The 18,199-nt window shown below is 42.6% G+C and overlaps 1 protein-coding gene across 1 annotated transcript in view; it reads left to right on the top strand.

The window, feature by feature from the left end:
* Window positions 1–18,199, top strand: part of LOC311003189 (uncharacterized protein) — a gene marked incomplete at both ends in the record, with an annotated part of 40,436 nt that overhangs the window by 18,880 nt on the left and 3,357 nt on the right. The window contains 7 exons of the mRNA XM_083994874.1: window positions 1,086–1,176; window positions 9,630–9,686; window positions 14,702–14,788; window positions 15,760–16,005; window positions 16,096–16,213; window positions 17,696–17,823; window positions 17,939–18,135. Of these exons, the coding sequence (XP_083851000.1) occupies window positions 1,086–1,176; window positions 9,630–9,686; window positions 14,702–14,788; window positions 15,760–16,005; window positions 16,096–16,213; window positions 17,696–17,823; window positions 17,939–18,135 (924 nt within the window). The remainder of the gene's footprint in view (window positions 1–1,085; window positions 1,177–9,629; window positions 9,687–14,701; window positions 14,789–15,759; window positions 16,006–16,095; window positions 16,214–17,695; window positions 17,824–17,938; window positions 18,136–18,199) is intronic.

The raw sequence follows: 18,199 nt of genomic DNA on the forward strand, positions 1-18,199 counted from the left end.
TGAATGTGATCTGAAGTGTAACATTTCCACAGCACTTTGTAAATGTAACAAGCCTGAACTCAGACTAATGCAAACAAGACACGAATGTTTTTCTTTTCTTGGTCTTTTCATTTCAAATCAGTGATGCAGCACTGATGTCCCAACACAGGAACTGCTACTTCTCACGCACAAACAACACTGCACAAGCACTAAGGCACTTTCTCTCATAGTCACATGGAATATTTCAGTAATGGATAAAAACTCAAAAAGCCATCCCTGTTAGAGGAAGGTGCTGTGCTGAATGCTCCAGTAGCATCAAACATCTGGATATCTTCTGCTTTCTGCACTCCTTTTAGGATAATCCCTTGAAACATTCCTAATGTTCAAATGAAAATTTCTAAAACACACTTTTATAATTCACTTTATTTATTATCCTATTCATCACTAAGAGTAGGACTATAGTTTAAGCAATGTAAATGCAGGCAAATGTGAGAGCTTGGATCTTGAGTAGCCAAAGTGTTTATTATTGTACTTCCCATTGTATTTTTCTCACTTAATGTGTGTGTTTAGCTGCCATGTTACATGTATTTAATGGTCCAATATCCTATCTGATCTCTGAACAAGGACAGCTTGATAACCTCACTTTGATTTGAGCTTACATGGCTTATTTAAGCCACGTCAGCCTTCAAACATTGCTGCCACCACATGAGAGCAGAATGCAAATGAGCACCAGATCCTTTACGGGACAGAAACCTGTTCTGAGATCACATATACAAGAGAGACCTCACCTCAGTATTGTTCTAAAAGGCCATTTGTAGCTGGTTTAACACTGCTTGCCATGTTTGTACTGATAGCAGAGCACTGGTACAGCCTCATTAAAGAGAAAATAAAGACAATTTTAGCTAAAAATGAAGAATAAAAGTAAGTTTTACAGTATATTTTCACATTACCTTGTCTCTTGGTGTTCTGTTAGTGGCATTCAAAGTTTTTTTCCTTCTTTTATTTTAGTGACCTTTTCATTTTTTTTTACAGTGAACTTTCTTCCCTAAGACTTGAGTTTTTGAACTGACTGGACTTCATCAGTTCATCTCTCGTTCTCTCTGCAGGAGGGATCTGGAAATCAGCAGCATCAGCTCCAGTCTGGATGCGGAGGAGGCTCTCAACACTGGATTACAGAGGAAGATCAAGGAGCTACAGGTCAGTATGTGTAGTATTTATTAACTGTATGTGATGGTGCAAAGCCTTGGTCAGCTAGGATCGGCTCCAGCCCCCCTGCAAAATTGTTTCATTGTGTGTGTCTTATCCCAGGAGTGCACTGATAAAACCTCACTCAGCCTGTTGGCGATTACAAGATCATAAAAAGAACAAGAGTTCTTATTGTGTCCTCAGCAGAACACACTGAACATAACAGCATCTATTCAAGGTCAACAGGAAAAACAAACATTCACTTTAAATAGGAAAGTGTTAATGTTAATGTTAATGTTTAGACTACTTTGTTTGGAATAATGACCAAAAGGCTGGAGATGAGTTTCCTTAAAGGACACACAGTGAGCTCAGCTGTAGCTCGGAGATGAATTCCTGCCTTTCAACAGAGCTTCTGGGCTCTGCTCTGTGATTGGAGGAGCCATTTTCACAGCTCCATACCTGTCAGGAGAGGGTTAAAACACACCGCCTACATCCAATCTGATAACCATCTCCTCTTCCCCTCTCACGGTGTCTCTACGTGCAGTTGGGGGTAGTTTAAGTCAGCAACTCTTTTTTTCTTTTCCCTTTTTCCCTTCATAAGGACACAGGAATTAATATGTTTAGTTTTTATGTTTAGTTTCTATGTTTTAGATGTTTAATTTCAAAGATTCTCTCTCTGCTAATTGCTGAACAGCTTGTGAATAGCGGCTACAGAAACCCCTCAGAAAATGTTCCAAAACAATTACATCTGATTAATTTCTACACAAACATCTCTTCACTTCCTTAAATCACTTTGGATTCAGCCATGTTTTACCAACTCAAAGAAATACTTCATTATAACTAATGGAGGCATATCAAAACTATTTCCATCCAAAGAAGCACTCCACAATCACCACTACTGTTATGTTTTATCTTTCTGTGAACCCCTGGTAGCTTCTATCAGACAATGTATCCACACCACAGGAATCCAATCATAATACCTTTACCACCAAATCAGCTTATACGCCGATGATACTTCATTAACTTCCCTCAGTGCATATGCCGATCAGAAACCGCGGTCAGGTTTCTGGCTACTCCAATAACTGGGAGGAAAATCCCACATTCTGCCTGCAAGGAAATGGGATGTTGAGGTCAGGGACCCTATTTAAAAAACAGTTAAAAATCTCAGTATTCACATTTTTTTCAGACCAAAATGAATTGTTCAAACTGAACCGTATGCCCCTGCCACAAGAAATAAAAGGCTGGAAAAATGGAACACACAACCATTAACTTTAATTGGCAGAATCTCACTGAGTGGTTGGACTCGGGCCCCGCCGGCCCCCCACCAGTCACACCAGTGACTGATGTGGGGAGTCGTGGAACAAGTAAAAACCAGTCCATCCGTCCTAGGGACACATCACGTTAACATGTTAAAGGGATAGTTCAACATTTTGGCAAATTGGCCCATTGCCATAATCCCTACAGTCATAGCAGTAGGTTTGTTACCTTTATTTACCAAGAAATCCCATGAGCCTCCGTAGTGTAGCTCTGAGCAGCTCACCGCTTGGCTCAGCCATTCTAAAACTAGCTTGCACTGACAAATAAAGGTAACGAACCTATTGCTATGGCTATAGGGATTATGGCAATGGGCCAATTTGCCAAAATGTTGAACTATCCCTTTAACATTACAAGCAAAAAAGATGTATCTTTGCTCAGTGCTATGTAACAAATGTTCGTATCAGCCATGCTAACATCACACTACACAACATGTTCTGTATGGCACCAAACAGCAGCACAGTGAAATAATACTACAGCAATCAACCACAGTTATTGTCATAATTAGAATTTAACTGATGATACTAACCATCTGGAATGTCTCCCATGATGCAGCATGAAACACTAGGGTATTATACCTACAGTAATTATGACATTTGAGCTGCAGGGTTAGAAATACCCCATCACACACACATGAGAGTGTTTTGGGTTTAAACCTGCCAGCAGAGCTTTTCTGGGTGGAGGTCTGTGGCTGCGTGGGGTCCCAGCTGGGATCGGCCCCACTTTGACCCCAAAAAGATACTCAATTTGGGGTTTTGACGAAACATCAACTCTCTGACTTCGATGATTCCTGTGTGACCTCCAGGATGTTGTTTGATTCTGGAGTCCACTGCTGCAGTTAATGAGAAATCAGTGACATTCATCAGCCTCTGCTGTACTTTTGTTTAGATTTTAGCATGCCAGCATCCAACAGCATTACAATTCTACAAAGCCCACGGAGAACAGGATGATCGTGTAATTATAATGCAGTAGCATAATGTACTGTGTTGATTTTAGCGCTGTGTTCCTCTGGTGTTTAGTCTTCCTCTGAACAGAAGTCAGTGAAGTTTATTCTGAGGCTTTTCATGTGAATCTTTCTGTGTCATCCTGATACAATCAGACCAGTCTGAGAGCTTTTATCTGTGTCAGTGGAGCATGCTGGAGATAATGTGTTTTGTCTGTATCTGTCCCTTCAATGGAGCCAACCAGGGAGAGAGGGACTGGGGGAGAGAGACATTAGGAGACGGTCATTTCAAAGTTCAGGTGCCGATGCCTCTGGGAGCCTGATGTTTGGTCCAGAGCTTCGTCAGGGACAGAATAACAAGTGTCTTTGTGGAGTTAAAGGCGCCTTTGGGGTTGGACATTTTCACGTTTATTGTAGCTTTGGAATTCTCCCTATCTTACAATGAGGCTATTATGCAGCGTGCATGTGTATGCATGTGTGTGCGTGTGTGTAAGGATGCAGGTGGCTTGGCCAGCTGAGTGGACGGCCCACTCAGTCTGGTTTTGACGTAAAGGTCACATGAATATATCCACTGACTGGAGCAGAATGAAAGAGAAAGCTTTGTCCATGCGTCATGATGACATCTCCTCCCCGTCTATAGAGTGCTGTCATTTAAACAGTTGGCTTGGAGGCGGAGTAATGGGGGTCACAGGCCCGTGGTCCTGCTTTCTGAGTGGTTTTATTACGCGGTCGTTAAACAGGTATAATCACTACTCCGAAGGGTCATCATCATAATCTGAGGAGATGGAGCTCAGTGCTGCCCTGAGGTCTGTTTATACCAGATGTTCCCCTGAGATGCTTAGTCACCATGCTGTTGATCACAACTGTGTCCAGTCATGCAGGTAATTTGGCTCTAATTGTTCCACATTTCTGACATTTTGACAAAAAAAATTACATTGAAAAAGTGGCAAGACGGTGATTATGGTGCATAGCACATCCCTGCATGTCACTGTTGATCTCTCACCCAGTAGTTTTCCAGTGTTGCTGTCAGATGAAGGTCAAAGTGCCAAAATAAGAACGGGTCGTTCACTGAATAGGAGGTCAGTCGTTCGATTCCCAGCTCCTCCGGTCTGCATGTCAAAGTGTCCTTGGGCAAGACACCATCAGGTGTGTGACTGTAGAAGATATAAACTTCCTTCTTCAGGTAGATGCTTTAGGGCCAGTAATTACAAAGGCAACAGATACAAGTTTAGTTAGTTTACCTGCTGATTCCAGGTCAGTCTAAAGCTCGCTGTGAGAGCTCCTTGGCTCCTGCACAACACGTCTGTAACCAATGTCAGTGTGTTTTTCAACCTAAGGTTGTGAAGGTCTTGAGAGAGCTCTTTGCTTTGACCCATCATCAGAGGCTTCTTGTGTGAGGCTTTGGTGATGATAAACCTTTTTATATCATCAATCAGGACTGAAGCAGCTGATGTTAATGAGCTCTGATAGGAGACAGGACGACTTTCTAAACTCTGACAGATTCCAGCTGTTTTCTTGTCTTTCATTCCTTTCTCCTCCTCCTTTTCTTCATGTGCTCAGTACTTATTCCCTTTGTCATGTCACTTCATTACACAGAACTTATGGACATACAGTATATGTTTGGATTTCTTTGTATGTGTGGATTACTTGGGTTGTTTCTGATGTCTGGTAAAACGTGAATAGCCCCATTAAAGATATCTTTGCTGAGAAAAATGTTGACACGTTCAATACTTATTTTCCCCTCTGTGTAACAAATCCAGCTCAGCCGGTCCCACATGAAGCCTCCCTCTCAGCTCCCTGCTGACAGCCCAGTTTAGAAACAGAAGAGGGCTGAGGGACCCCTGTCCACTGGAAAACAGTATGAAGTATTGTCAGAAAATCAGGGAGTGTATCTTAATGAAGCGTTTCCTGTTGCTCATCTGAAACTGATAAAGTTTTGGAAAGTAAGAAACACAATCAAGGGAAAAAAGGAAAGCCTATATTTTAAATCTGATAAGCTGTGGACTGAATAGATCTTGTCTGTGGGAGGAGATCACTGCTGTACAGTTGTGGGTCATCTCTGATACTGGTGTCAACTGTGTCCAGTGTTGGGGAAGCTACTTTGCAAGTGTAGCTTGTAAAACTCCATGTAGTTGGGTCTGGCAGTATAGTTTGAACATTGCTATCCCTTCAGAAATGTAGTTTGAACAACCTACAGCTAAAAAAAAGTAGCTTTAACAACTACTTCCACTCATATATAACTCAGTGATAAATAAATCAACATGTGGTGGATATGAAACTAAATATAATAGCCTACAAAACATTTACATGCCAGCAGAAATATGCCTCTACACTCAGTTTTATTTTTTCAAAGAAACAAAGCTGACATTGTTGGTCCTGTAGGTTGACCATAGACATGTTGGGTAATATAAAGAGAAAATGAAAATCCTACCCCACCATGACAGGAACACCAGGGCCAGCCTATCAGAGGCATGTCATGACATGATTCATGCCTTTTTTTCAAAGAGAGTTCTGGAACACAATAATGGTGAATATTTATATAGTACTATAGTATAATACTTGTAGTTTGTAAACTTAGTAGTTAAACTACAAAAAATGACCCAAAAAGTAGTTGACTTGACGCAGCACAAAATATGAATGTAGTTTAACTACCAGCAAGTTACAGCAAATTGAAGTTAAAGGGATAGTTCAACATTTTGGCCCATTGCCATAATCCCTATAGTCATAGCAGTAGGTTTGTTTCCTTTATTTGTCGGTGCAAGGTGTTTTTAGAACGGCGGAGCAGAGCGGCGAGCTGCTCAGAGCTTCACTACAGAGGCTAATGGGATTTCTTGGTTTCCCTCATCAAACTCATCAAATACACAATCCAACAACTCCAAAACGCTCTGGTGGACAAGTTGTAACCTGCACATTCACCACGCTATGAGATAATAACGGAACGTTACGAGACAGTTGTTTTCGAGGCAAATGCAGAGACTGCTTGCTGAAAAAAACTGTCCCTGAAGGCAACGCGCATCAGCAGTTTTGCATAAATTTACCTCTAAAACAACTCTGTCTCATAACATTCCGTTATTATCTCATAGCGTGGTGAATGTGCAGGTCACAACTTGTCGACCAGAGCGTTTTGGAGTTGTTGGATTGCTCGCCGCTCTGCTCCGCTGTTCTAAAAATAGCTTGCACCAACAATTAAAGGTAACAAACCTACGACTAATAGGGATTATGGCAATGGTGTTTGCCAAAATGTTGAACTATCCCTTTAAGATATGTAATTCAACTACATGTAGTTTAATTCTCCCCAACACTGGCTGTTTCCCATATGAGCAGCCTCTTCATCACCTAGTCCTTCAAACAGGCAGGAGCTGGACTGGAAGCTGCACACTGCCATCTTAAGGTGTTTTAGAAGAGGAGAGGACACAGCAGGGACCTGAGTGGAGGGAGCATGTGTGGACAGTCTGGCCGACTCTTCAACAGGTGGTGCAGAGGCACGGCTTCCAGTTTTTTGGCTCTGCATGGTTTTCCCCTGTGACTCTCAGGGGGGTGGGAGTGGAGGGAGGTGGGGGGGGCATATACTGTATCTACCCACGCCTCTGTACATTTCAACAGACACAGGCCTGGGAGAAGACTTCTTCAGCCATCAGGCAACATCTGATTCCAATTTACCGACAATTATTTTAGCTCCAGAGTGCAGTGGGGGGAAAAAAAGAGAAAACTTCAAGCACAAACAATTATTACAAACAATTACGGAGGTTAACTGCAGCCGTTCTCAGCAGTGACGGGTTAATGTCTCAAACCAGAAACGTGGACGTGGGATAAGTTCACAAATCAACGTATAGCCTAAACCCTGTCTGTCGGACATAAACAGTCCAAATTAAATTAATCCGCGCAGTCTGGCTTGGATATCCTCACACTGTCAATATATTGTGTTGTACAATTGTATTAGAGCCACAGTATTTATTTTGAGGCTGCTCCGAGGGCTGTGGAAAGTAGGAATTTAACAAGAAACAGATCTGTGAGTGGGGAGACAGAGAGAGGCTGTGCATGCATGAGGGGGTGTGGACAGTAAAATGCCGAAGGGGATCAACAGCAGTGTGTGTGTGTGTGTGTGTGTGTGTGTGTGTTTGAGTGTGTGTGGGACAGTCAGTCAGTCAGTCAGTCAGTTGGGCTGCTGCTGCCTCACCATGGCTGTTCTCTCTGCAGACGTCCTGCGCTGGCATGTGAGTTTTTCATTTCACTCTTTTCTCTTATTAAAGCTTCGCTGATCCCAGAGCAGGATGAGTGACTTTTATTAGACTGTGGCATGTCTGAGCTCAGCTTTCTAAAAGCATGGTGGTAATTAGACTGGGGTGAATCAAACATGGTATACGATGCAGAAGGATTCCTCATCCAGGAGTTTTATTTATTTTGCCCTGTAACATCTGATGGTTTCATGTTCAGGGAGCGCGTGTAGCGGCTTTTTTTTTCTTTCTTTTTTTTTATACCACATAGGCATGTAGAGGAGCTGCTGTCTGCATGTCAGACACCTCCTGACACTGAGGTTTAGATAGACACAGGAGATAGCGCAGAACATGACACAACTTGGAGGGATGCTGCCATGTGAGGGAAACCAGCAATAAATGTTTATTAGCGCCTGTGGCAGAGGATTAGTGGGGCAGAGATGATTTACTCATCTATCTACTTTTCTGATTTGTTTTATGTGTTCGGTAAAGACCTGTATTTAAAATGTGTCTTACGGTTCAATATCACCATCATAAATAATCATGTGTAAACACAAAGGATTATGTCAGGATAACTCTGTTGCACAACTCTTGTGTGTGAGTTATGCTTTACATGTGAGATCTTGATTTGCTGGATGATCGGATGACCACCTTGGTGAAGGGGAAGTCAATTATGTTTGAGTAAATATAGTAGTAACCATGGTTACAGTGGTTTAGTTTTTCTTTTCTTTTCATTCATGATTTTTGTTTTCAACTCATTAATTTTTAGCAAATTTGCTCATTATATTTTTATTCATGTCAGGGTTATAGTTACATAGTTAAAGTTATGCTTGGATTTGCCAGAGACCAGATTAGAACATGTATAGAAATGTGTTAAACTCCCTTGAAGTCTTGACGTTACATTCATTCCTGAACCAGTTCAACATGAAGTCATCATGGAGCTGGGTCTGTAGCTCATTATTGTTCTTGATTAATATATAGTCCTTGACATCATTAATGTGGTGAATGTTGTGGGCACATGTGCTGGTTGTATCTGAGATCAGCCAATCAGCTGTAAGATAGTGATCCATGGGACAGAGCTAGAAAGTAGAGCACTGATGAAATAAAGTGATAGAGCTGAAGACATTTTTACTAGAACTTCAGTTTATTTCATATTTTCACATGAAGTCACATTTTTATAGTTAAGCATATATTTTTAGTTGTGTAATAAATATAACTATCACAGGCTGTAGACTGACGGACACTTGTTGAGTGTTTATTAGCATATTATTTATGAACAACTTGTACTCCTAAACTATATTATGTTGTACTGTGTGTATGTTGTAGAAGTACCATATTAATATCACATTACACAAGTAGAGCACACTGTTATGCTATCAAATGGTGTGAAAAATATTTTTGTGTTGAATCTAACTCATATACTATAACTTTATTGAAAAGGTTATGACCTCATTTTGATTGAAATGTTACAGGGTCTCCTCACCAAAATAAAAGCACAAATGAACAGTCTGTATAAGTGACAGAGTAGAGAGCCCAGACAGGATGGACCAGGTCAGATCACAGTCAGTCAGACTCCTACATTTACTGGGAAAGAAACCATCACTGACTTCCATCCAGCGCTGTGGAGGAAACCAAGAGGAAGCAAAAACATAACACAGATTCCTTCAATGGCATGAAAATGGCACCGTGTCTCTCTGGTGGTGCTGAGCGGACATAGCAGACCCAGGGTCAGAACACAGATAATGATGGTGGCCACAGACATTCTTGCACCAAATTGCTACCTGAGGAAAAAGCCAGAGGCGCTTGCTGAATCCCCGGAGCGAGCGGAGGCCTCACCACACACAAGTGTCGCCCTGAAATAGCAAACAATGTGCGGAGCTGACGCCCCATTTGTTCTGTGTCAGAGGGATGTGAAACCAGAGCAGCTCGGCTCTAGATATCCTGCTCCTGCTTGATGGTTCAGACTTTCTTTTTTCTGTGTGTTCTCTCCTCAGGCTCGCATCGAGGAGCTGGAGGAGGAGCTGGAGGCAGAGCGCGCCATGAGAGCCAAGGTATGTTACATCCACACAGCTGTAAGGTGCCATGGAACACCCCCACCCCCCACCCCCCACCACCCCCTCCTCTTCCACAATGAAACACAGAGCAGATCAACTTAAAATCTGGCTGCAGGGCAGGTAAGAAGATGCCAAGCTGCTCTGGGATCAGCTGGGCCCAGTTGTTCTAAAGGTAATCTAATCGGATTTGGGATAATGGATCGGATAAAATCTTGAAAATGGGTTGTTTCAAAACTAAAAACAGATTCTGAGATCAGATTGGATCACGTAATCCAGTCTTGGTTTTAATCTGGATCAAACCCAGTTTGTGTTGTTCAAACCTTTTCACAGGAGGATCAGGATAACTTTGATACAAAACATCAGGATTATTCAGATCCCAGCAGGTTGGTGGATTCAGGGGGATTTCAGGAACACAGTGTCATTTAAATTCAATTCAAAATGGTCAAATAAGCAACGTTTATGATGTTTTGCACCTCATTTTTAAATTTTAGTGTTAAAGGTGTACAGAAATGGCCGTTTGTCCTGTTTGTCGCGCCGAGTTGTCACGAGCTGCAACACGAGTTTACCCGAGTGAGGAAAACGAATTTGATTGGTCGTTATCGAGCGGGCGGGATATTCAAAGCTTGGGGCGAGCCCGAGCTCCGTGTGTGTGTGCGTGTCTCAGACGTTGAATGACGGATTACGGATCCAATATCAGTGGCTGGTGAATCGTGTACAGGCTGACGTATAATCCGTGCGCCTGCATTATCCAATGCGAAAAAAAAAAATACACACTTTCATCCCGGATTTACTCAAAAATAGAATTTTGCACAAAGTTTGGCCTACAACGTCTGAAAGATGAGTTATCACATTAATTTTATCACCCAAAGTGGGCTCAAATTCAATTTTCTTTTCTGTACACCTTTAAAGTAAATAAAGTTAACTTTTGATTATTTAAGAAAAAAAATACTTTTCCCCAACTACTGGATAATACAATTGAAATTGAAATTTGTATTTTGAAATTTGAAGTTTGAATTTGTAACATATGGTTAAATATTTTACACTGAAGAAACAAAAAACAACACAGAAAACAATACATACCCCATTTTCAGATAAACACACTGTGAGTGGCTCTAAGCTGCTGTTCTACCTGTTGCTTACCAAAGTTTGGATCTGGATCAGACTGAACCAATCCAACTTTGCTTTGAACAACTAGAATAAAAGTAAGACGGATTACGTGATCCTGGATAGCAAAAAAAAAAAAAAAAGGGACTTCTAAATCCGGATCCTTTTGATCCAGATGACACCTTTAGAACAACTGGGCCCTGAAGATCCAGCAGCGGTGTGAGGAGATCTCTGATGTGTTGGCAGCCGGTGAGGTACATGTGTTGGTGCTGTGCCTCTGGTCACCCCCAAACCATCAGCACCTGTAATAATAAACTCGGTGGGAGAGGCCGTGTGTTTCTGATTAACGTACAGGGAAACCCCAGAGGCGGGGAGGGACCCCCACTTCCTCTTTCCCTCCGTCTTATTTCTTATTTCCTTCACTCTCTCTCTCTCTCTCTTTCCGTTCCACTCACACAAACACCAGGCCACCTTCTGGTTCTTGTAATCCCTTCATCTTGCTCCTAGAAGCAAATCACAAGAACTGGCTGTTGTTTCTTTCTGTCTCTCATTGGATCCAGTCGCTCTCTGTAGTGTAACGGGGTTTCACAACAACAAGGCACCTGGGTCATATGAAGCTGATCCACCGAGGCGGCCGCTTTAGGTGCTTGTTGTTTCACTTGAGACGCTCTCAAAGTGTGTGTGTGTTTAAGCCCCAGAACCAGGTCGTCCCTCTTAAGACCCGGCGTCAGATCCCATGTTACAGTAGGTGAAGGCAGAAATGTAAAAAGGTGCATATTTCACCCTGAGTGTTGAATGGAGTGACAGCGAGCCCGAGGGCGTGCTTTAAGCTCCGCTCCCCTCTCTGGGTGGTATTCCTAATGGTGCTTGCTGGGTCTATACCCCCCATCCCCCCACCATCCCCCTCTCTCCACCCCTCCGGCAGGCAGGCAGAGACACGCTGGTCTTTATCTGCTCCTCAGAGGAGCTGGAATCGAACATACCTGGGCTGCACACAGGCTCCCTATTGTTAGGGCCGCGCTCCTCAGGTCACACGGGGGGAGAGATCACGGAGAGATAGAGGCTGATAGACAGCACTGTTTTCCACAGGATCCTCCTCCTGCTGGAATGTTAGCCAGGTTCACGCTCAGGGGGGTTTGTACAGTAGAGAGTCCTCAGTCCTCCAGGAACACACACACACACACACACACATACAGATATCAGTGTGTTTGAATTTACATTCATGTGAAGATGCAAGAAAGATTGAATCAGGCTAGTTATGACCTCGATTATATGATATATGACATGATAATAGCCTTAGAAATAACTGTGTGTAATGTGAAAAAGGACAGAACTCATTTATTACATCTTCCAATATTTTTGAATAGAATAAATCTTTATTGTCCACTGAGGTGAAAAATTAATGTGAATGTGGGTCGGTCACTTTGTTGAATTGAGTGCTGATGATGTCTAAATTTGGTTATAACTATTTTAATTTTACTAATCATCAGGGGCGGGTCTTCCATGGTGGCACAGGGGGGCACCTGCCCCCCCTGCAATCTGATTGGCCACCCTGTGTGCCCCCCCAATTGACTTGTGGCAATGTAAAGCTATTTACCACTGCTATGCTCACTGAAAGAGCTATAAGCACAAACTTCTGAGATAGATAGATAGATAGATAGATAGATAGATAGATAGATAGATAGATAGATAGATAGATAGATAGATAGATAGATAGATAGATAGATAGATAGATAGATAGATAGATAGATAGATGTTTCCTCGGTGTGTTTTGGGCTCTTGAGTAAAGTGTCTGCCTCTTGACTTCTCCCATGTATCTCTGTGTAAAGTGGTGAGGCCTCTGTGTCTGTCTGTCTGCTGGATTTATCAAAGTGTTTTCACTGAACACGTCCTCCTGCTGCTGCAGACAGGACTTGTTGAGAGAGATAAAGTAAAACAAACAGAACAACCTGAGACACACTAACACACTTGGCTGTGCTGTGCTGCACTGTGTGTTTGACGTGCCACAGCTGACACCTTCCATATCAAACATGCTGTCATATTCCTCAGCCTCACTCACCACAGAGGGAGGATGTTGTCTTTACCTCTGCAGGTATCTGTGGGTGTTTTGTATAGAGTCTTTTTTGTGATTTGAGTGAACCAACCTTTTAACTATTAAATCCATTATGATTCAGTATAAACATGATGCTAATTTTTCCTCATAGTTTCACATTTCTAACTGAAGGTAACCACCTATTTCATTCATATAACACATGACATAGTTGAGTGCACACCATCGCCTTTAGATTCAGGTGGTTAGAAGTCTAGGATACAGTAAACCGAGATTGTAGCAGAAAGCTGACAAGAGGAAGGTTAAAACTTCATGCGCTTCATTATAAACTTACATGACTTGTGTAATTTAATGGACATAAATGTATCTAAAGGTGTGTTCGCACAGATTAGACTGTTATTATGGCTCAGAGAAGGACCTTGTTCACTTTGGAGAATGAAGTGATGCAGATGTGCTCTCACACTCCCACTGTCCAACACTCAGTGAGGCCCTCGGTCTCATCTGTTTTCTCTGTCCTCCCTTGTTGTGGCTGAGGTGGGCCGATGTCTGTGTCTCTCTCTGCTGTCATGGAGGCCTGACACTGCAGCGTTTACACAGCAGCCCCAACAACAGCTACATCTGTCCTCAGATCAGCTGGAAAAGAAAACAACTGCAGAGTGTTAGTGTTTCTAACGGCCCTGAGGTATAAATCCTCTCCATGTGCACTGCATCATGTTGCATTTTATTTGTTTTGCACATCTTAGGCAAAACTATAAAAAATTATATTATATTCCTTTTGATGTCAAGTTTTATGATACATTTTATATATACACAATATGTATTATACATTTTATTAGGGTTTTTTTATTATAAGTTTTACTATGCTGTTTGGAGCCAGAGTGGATTGTTTAATGTTTGTATTTTATATTTTTTATTTCTCCTGAAGCATTTGGTTCATAAAACTTCAAATATCTATAATGCGCAGTAATTGTGGGTAACTGTAATTGTACTGTTGCTATTGTGACTGCTTTAGAAAAGACACTATTATATTAAGTGCTCAGTATCTTGCCCATGTACACTTTGATGTGGATGACACCCTGCTCCTCTTCCTGAGCTAGAGATGCTCATAATAACAACTTGAATATGTCAGTGAGTGTTGCTTTCCACAGTTCACATGTTAATGGATATACTATATATCATATGTCTTTATATGTATATCATATATATATATATATACCTGTTGATGTAAAGCTCTACATGTGGAGCCAGTGACACTTCTCCTGTCAAACATGAATCAGGAATTTGAAAATAAAGAATAGCAGTCCCACATCCCAGCAGCCTGTAACAGGACCATTATTGGCTCTGATGAATCTACATAGAAAACAACAGACTGAAAGCAGCTTCACATTATGAGATATCCAGCAGTGAAAAAAGCTTTGGATGAGATCCACAGGAAACAGCAGCTCAGCTCACAGATAATATTTGGACAGTTCACTGCTCTGATTGGATACCAGCCACTCTCCTGACCTCTGACCTCAGGAAGGATCACTTCCCATTGGTCCCTGGGTGGCTCAGTATCCTGTTCAGCAGGCAGACACTGTTACTGTAGCTTGAGCAGATGAGGTTTTCAGTCTGATGTTTGTTACACTAGACGTGCATCATTAGCACATCTGCTGCAGCTGTTTTAGGTGGAGCCTTTTTAACTGACAGACTTACTGGATAATTAGGCCAGAACTTGTCAATGTGAATATCAGAGTTAAACAGGAAACGCAAATGGAAACATGGAAATCACAAGAGGCTGAGACACACCAGTCAAACAGAAATAAATCTGATGACCCAGTGTCACATCGTACTGTGTGTGTGTGTGTGTGTTTGTCAGGTGGAGAAGCAGAGAGCGGATCTGACCAGAGAACTGGACGATCTCACTGACCGACTGGAGGAAGCAGGAGGAGTCACTGCTTCACAGGTGAACTACAACCCAGTGGCAGCTCACATCCAACAACAGTATACTACAACACAGATGCTGCCGCCTCAAAGCACTTTTTTATTTTTGATGAACTTTCAGGACCTGAGAGCAGAGACAGCTTAGTGGCTTACTTGTCTGACAGAGGCCACTTTGTTGATTCTCCTGACTCATCCTTTTAACCCACGTCCTGTTGTCGTTTTATTTTTTTTATCTGTCATCATTTCAATGGATTGTCTGGCTACTTGCAATACCTTAATGGCCCACCAGTGGGTTCCAGTTCACAGGTTGGAAACCACTGCTATGTACACTTGTTTCAGACATGCTAACAAGAGAAAACATTACATATGGTTGTTGTGTTATTTCTTTTACAAAAATTACAAATAAAAGTACAATGAAAGAACCAGATCAATAAGCAGTATTGATAATAGTAGTTATGTTAAAGGGATAGTTCAACATTTTGGCAAATTGGCCCATTGCCATAATCGCTATAGTCATAGCAGTAGGTTCGTTTTTTTGTCGGTGCAAGCTATTTTTAGAAAAGCGGAGCAGAGCCATGAGCTGCTCAGAGCTATGCTACGGAGGCTGTCCACCAGAGCGTTTTGGAGTTGTTGGATTGTGTATTTACTGAGTTTGATGAGAGAAACAGAGAAATCCCATTAGTCCCCGTAGCGTAGCTCTGAGCAGCTTGCGGCTCTTCTTCACCGTTCTAAAAATAGCTTGCACCGACAATTAAAGGTAACGAACCTACTTCTAAAACTATAGGGATTATGGCAATGGGCCAATTTGCCAAAATGTTGAACTATCCCTTTAAAATCTTAATTACACCCATCCCTACACCGTGTGCAATTTTGTCAAATTTAAATGAATCCCACACAACTGAGTGTTTAAAACCTCAGTCTGGGCTGATGCAGGTTTTCTGCTGGTGTCAGTTGGACTCTACATGTCTGTGTGTGTCTGTGTGTGATGAACAGATGGAGGTGAACAAGAGGCGAGAGGCTGAGCTGCAGCGTCTGAGGAGGGACCTGGAGGAGTCCTCGGTCCAGTCCGAAGCTCTGGCCGTGTCTCTGAGGAAGCGACACAACGACGCCATGGCGGAGCTGAGCGAACAGTGCGAGGCTCTGCAGCGGGCCAGGGCCAAGCTGGAGAAGGACAAGCAGAACCTGAGGATGGAGGTGGACGAGCTGGCCTCATCGCTGGACAACCTGCAGAAAGCCAAGGTCAGGATCCGGTTCTGATGCCTTCCTCCCTCAGAGAGGCTTTTATCTGTGACGGCCCAGTGTGACGTCAGTGTTTGTGTGGCGCTGCAGATGTCCTCCGACAGCCAGATGAAGAAGATGGAGGAGCAGCTGTCAGAGGCCAGCAGGAGGGGAGACGACCTGCAGAGGACGCTCACTGAGCTCAGCCTGGCCAAGAACAGGCTCACAGGTACACTGACCTCAGACCAGAGGGGGTCCTGGGCGTACCCCGAACCCCAACCCCAGGGTGTGTCACACACCCTCGCTCAAAAGTGCCCCTGAATTTATATTAAAATACAAGTAATAATTTCAGATAATAATTTCAACATTTTGGCAAATTGGCCTATAACCATAATCCCTATAGTTTTAGGAGTAGGTTTATTACCTTTAATTGTCGGTGCAAGCTGTTTTCAGATCAGCGGGGCAGAGACATGAGCTCCAACTTTCCCTCATCAAACTCATCAAATACACAATCCGGCATTTCCAAAATGTTCTTGTGGACACGTTGTTGATCTAAAAACAGCTTGCACCGACAATTAAAGGTAATGAACCTACTCCTACTGTATAGGAATTATGGCAACAGGTGAATTTGCCAGAATGTTAAAATATCCCTTTAACCTGTATCAGTTACCTAATTAAAATTAACATGCCATTATATGTACAATTCATCAAACTTTCAGAAAACATAACACAAGAAGAACTGTACAGAGTGAATCTATCCCCTGCCCCTTTGCCCATAACACAACCTCTTGCTGCTGACTTCATCAGCAGCAAGCTGACGTGCCTGCATTAAATAAGACGGCCACTTGACTTGACATGGAAATGAGTGGTAGTCAGGAAAACTGGTTGGCACAAATGGCGGCTATTCTCTTTTCTTTTCTTTTTTTTACTCACTTTTTTTTTACTTACTTACTTTTTAGCCTTCACCTTGTGTTAGCTTTCTGCTACCATCTCTTACACTAAAAACAATTATTTATCATCCCATTAGTTTCTCATCTCTTGGTTATATTGTTAGGCTTCCTTATCCATGAAAAGGTTGGTTTTGTACTTATGATTTCAGTTTTAACTCTCATTATTGTTTTCATTGTTATAACCAGGTCAAAACCCTAACAACACAAATGTCATAATTTTAACCAGAGCATTTTAGGATTTTGTAAAAAAAAAAAAAAAAAGGGTTTATTTAGTTTAAATAGAGGTTCCTGACAAAGTCAAAAAGTCTTGATGCAATAAACAAATTTATGTGGTACTTTTATGCATTAAAAACCTAAAAACAGGTCAGTGCTGACCCTAACATAAGAGGAAGGTTAAACAGATTGCACCCTGGGCGTTTGCCCACATTGCCCATAGCAAAAACCGCCACTGCCTCAGACCCTCAACCTGCAGGGTCGCTCAGTTAGATCAGCCAAAGTCAAGAAATGTGGGGGCACACGACTGTGGAGTAGAAGGTCTTGGCCTGGGGGAGCACAGGATAAACACAGAGGTGGAAAAACTGTGATGTTGCTGCAGTTCCACGTGTGTCCGAGCTTAAAGGCTTCATGATCCACACACAACAGCTTCTGCCAAAGTCAGAACACTTATGTTTATGTTCTCTCTGCTTCCTCTGCACATGTGGTGTGAGATGTTTTAATAATGACATGCTTCAGTATGCTAACAGTCAGTGTTCCTGTGTCAGCTGATAATGCAGATGTGAGTCGGCAGATGGAGGAGGCGGAGACCAGAGTCACTCAGCTGACACGCTCCAAAACTCTGCTCCAAACCCAAGTGGAGGATCTGAAGAAGCAGCTGGACGAGGAGGTCAAGGTCTGTGTTCCAGCTCCGTGTGGAAACATCACTGATGAATATTTTAATTTCTGGTGGTTTTTTTTGTTTTTTTCCACCCGGAGTCGTGGATCTCACGTGGTTTCTCTGTTGCCAGTGTAAACAGGCCATCGGCAGCAACCTGAACTCGGCGCGGCAGGAGTGCGAGGTTCTGAAGGAGCAGCTGGAGGAGGAGCAGGAGAGCAAGCAGGAGCTGCAGCGCCTGGTCTCCAAGCTCAACAGTGAGGTGACGCACTGGAAGACCAAACATGAGTCTGACAGCATCCAACACGCTGATGAGCTGGAGGAAACAAAGTACGTGGTGTCTTTTATTCACTATGACTCTTTGAATCTATCTCAGTGCTCTGACTGGACAGGG

Source organism: Trachurus trachurus (genome assembly GCF_905171665.1).
Source record: "Trachurus trachurus genome assembly, chromosome: 19".
NCBI lineage: Eukaryota > Metazoa > Chordata > Actinopteri > Carangiformes > Carangidae > Trachurus > Trachurus trachurus.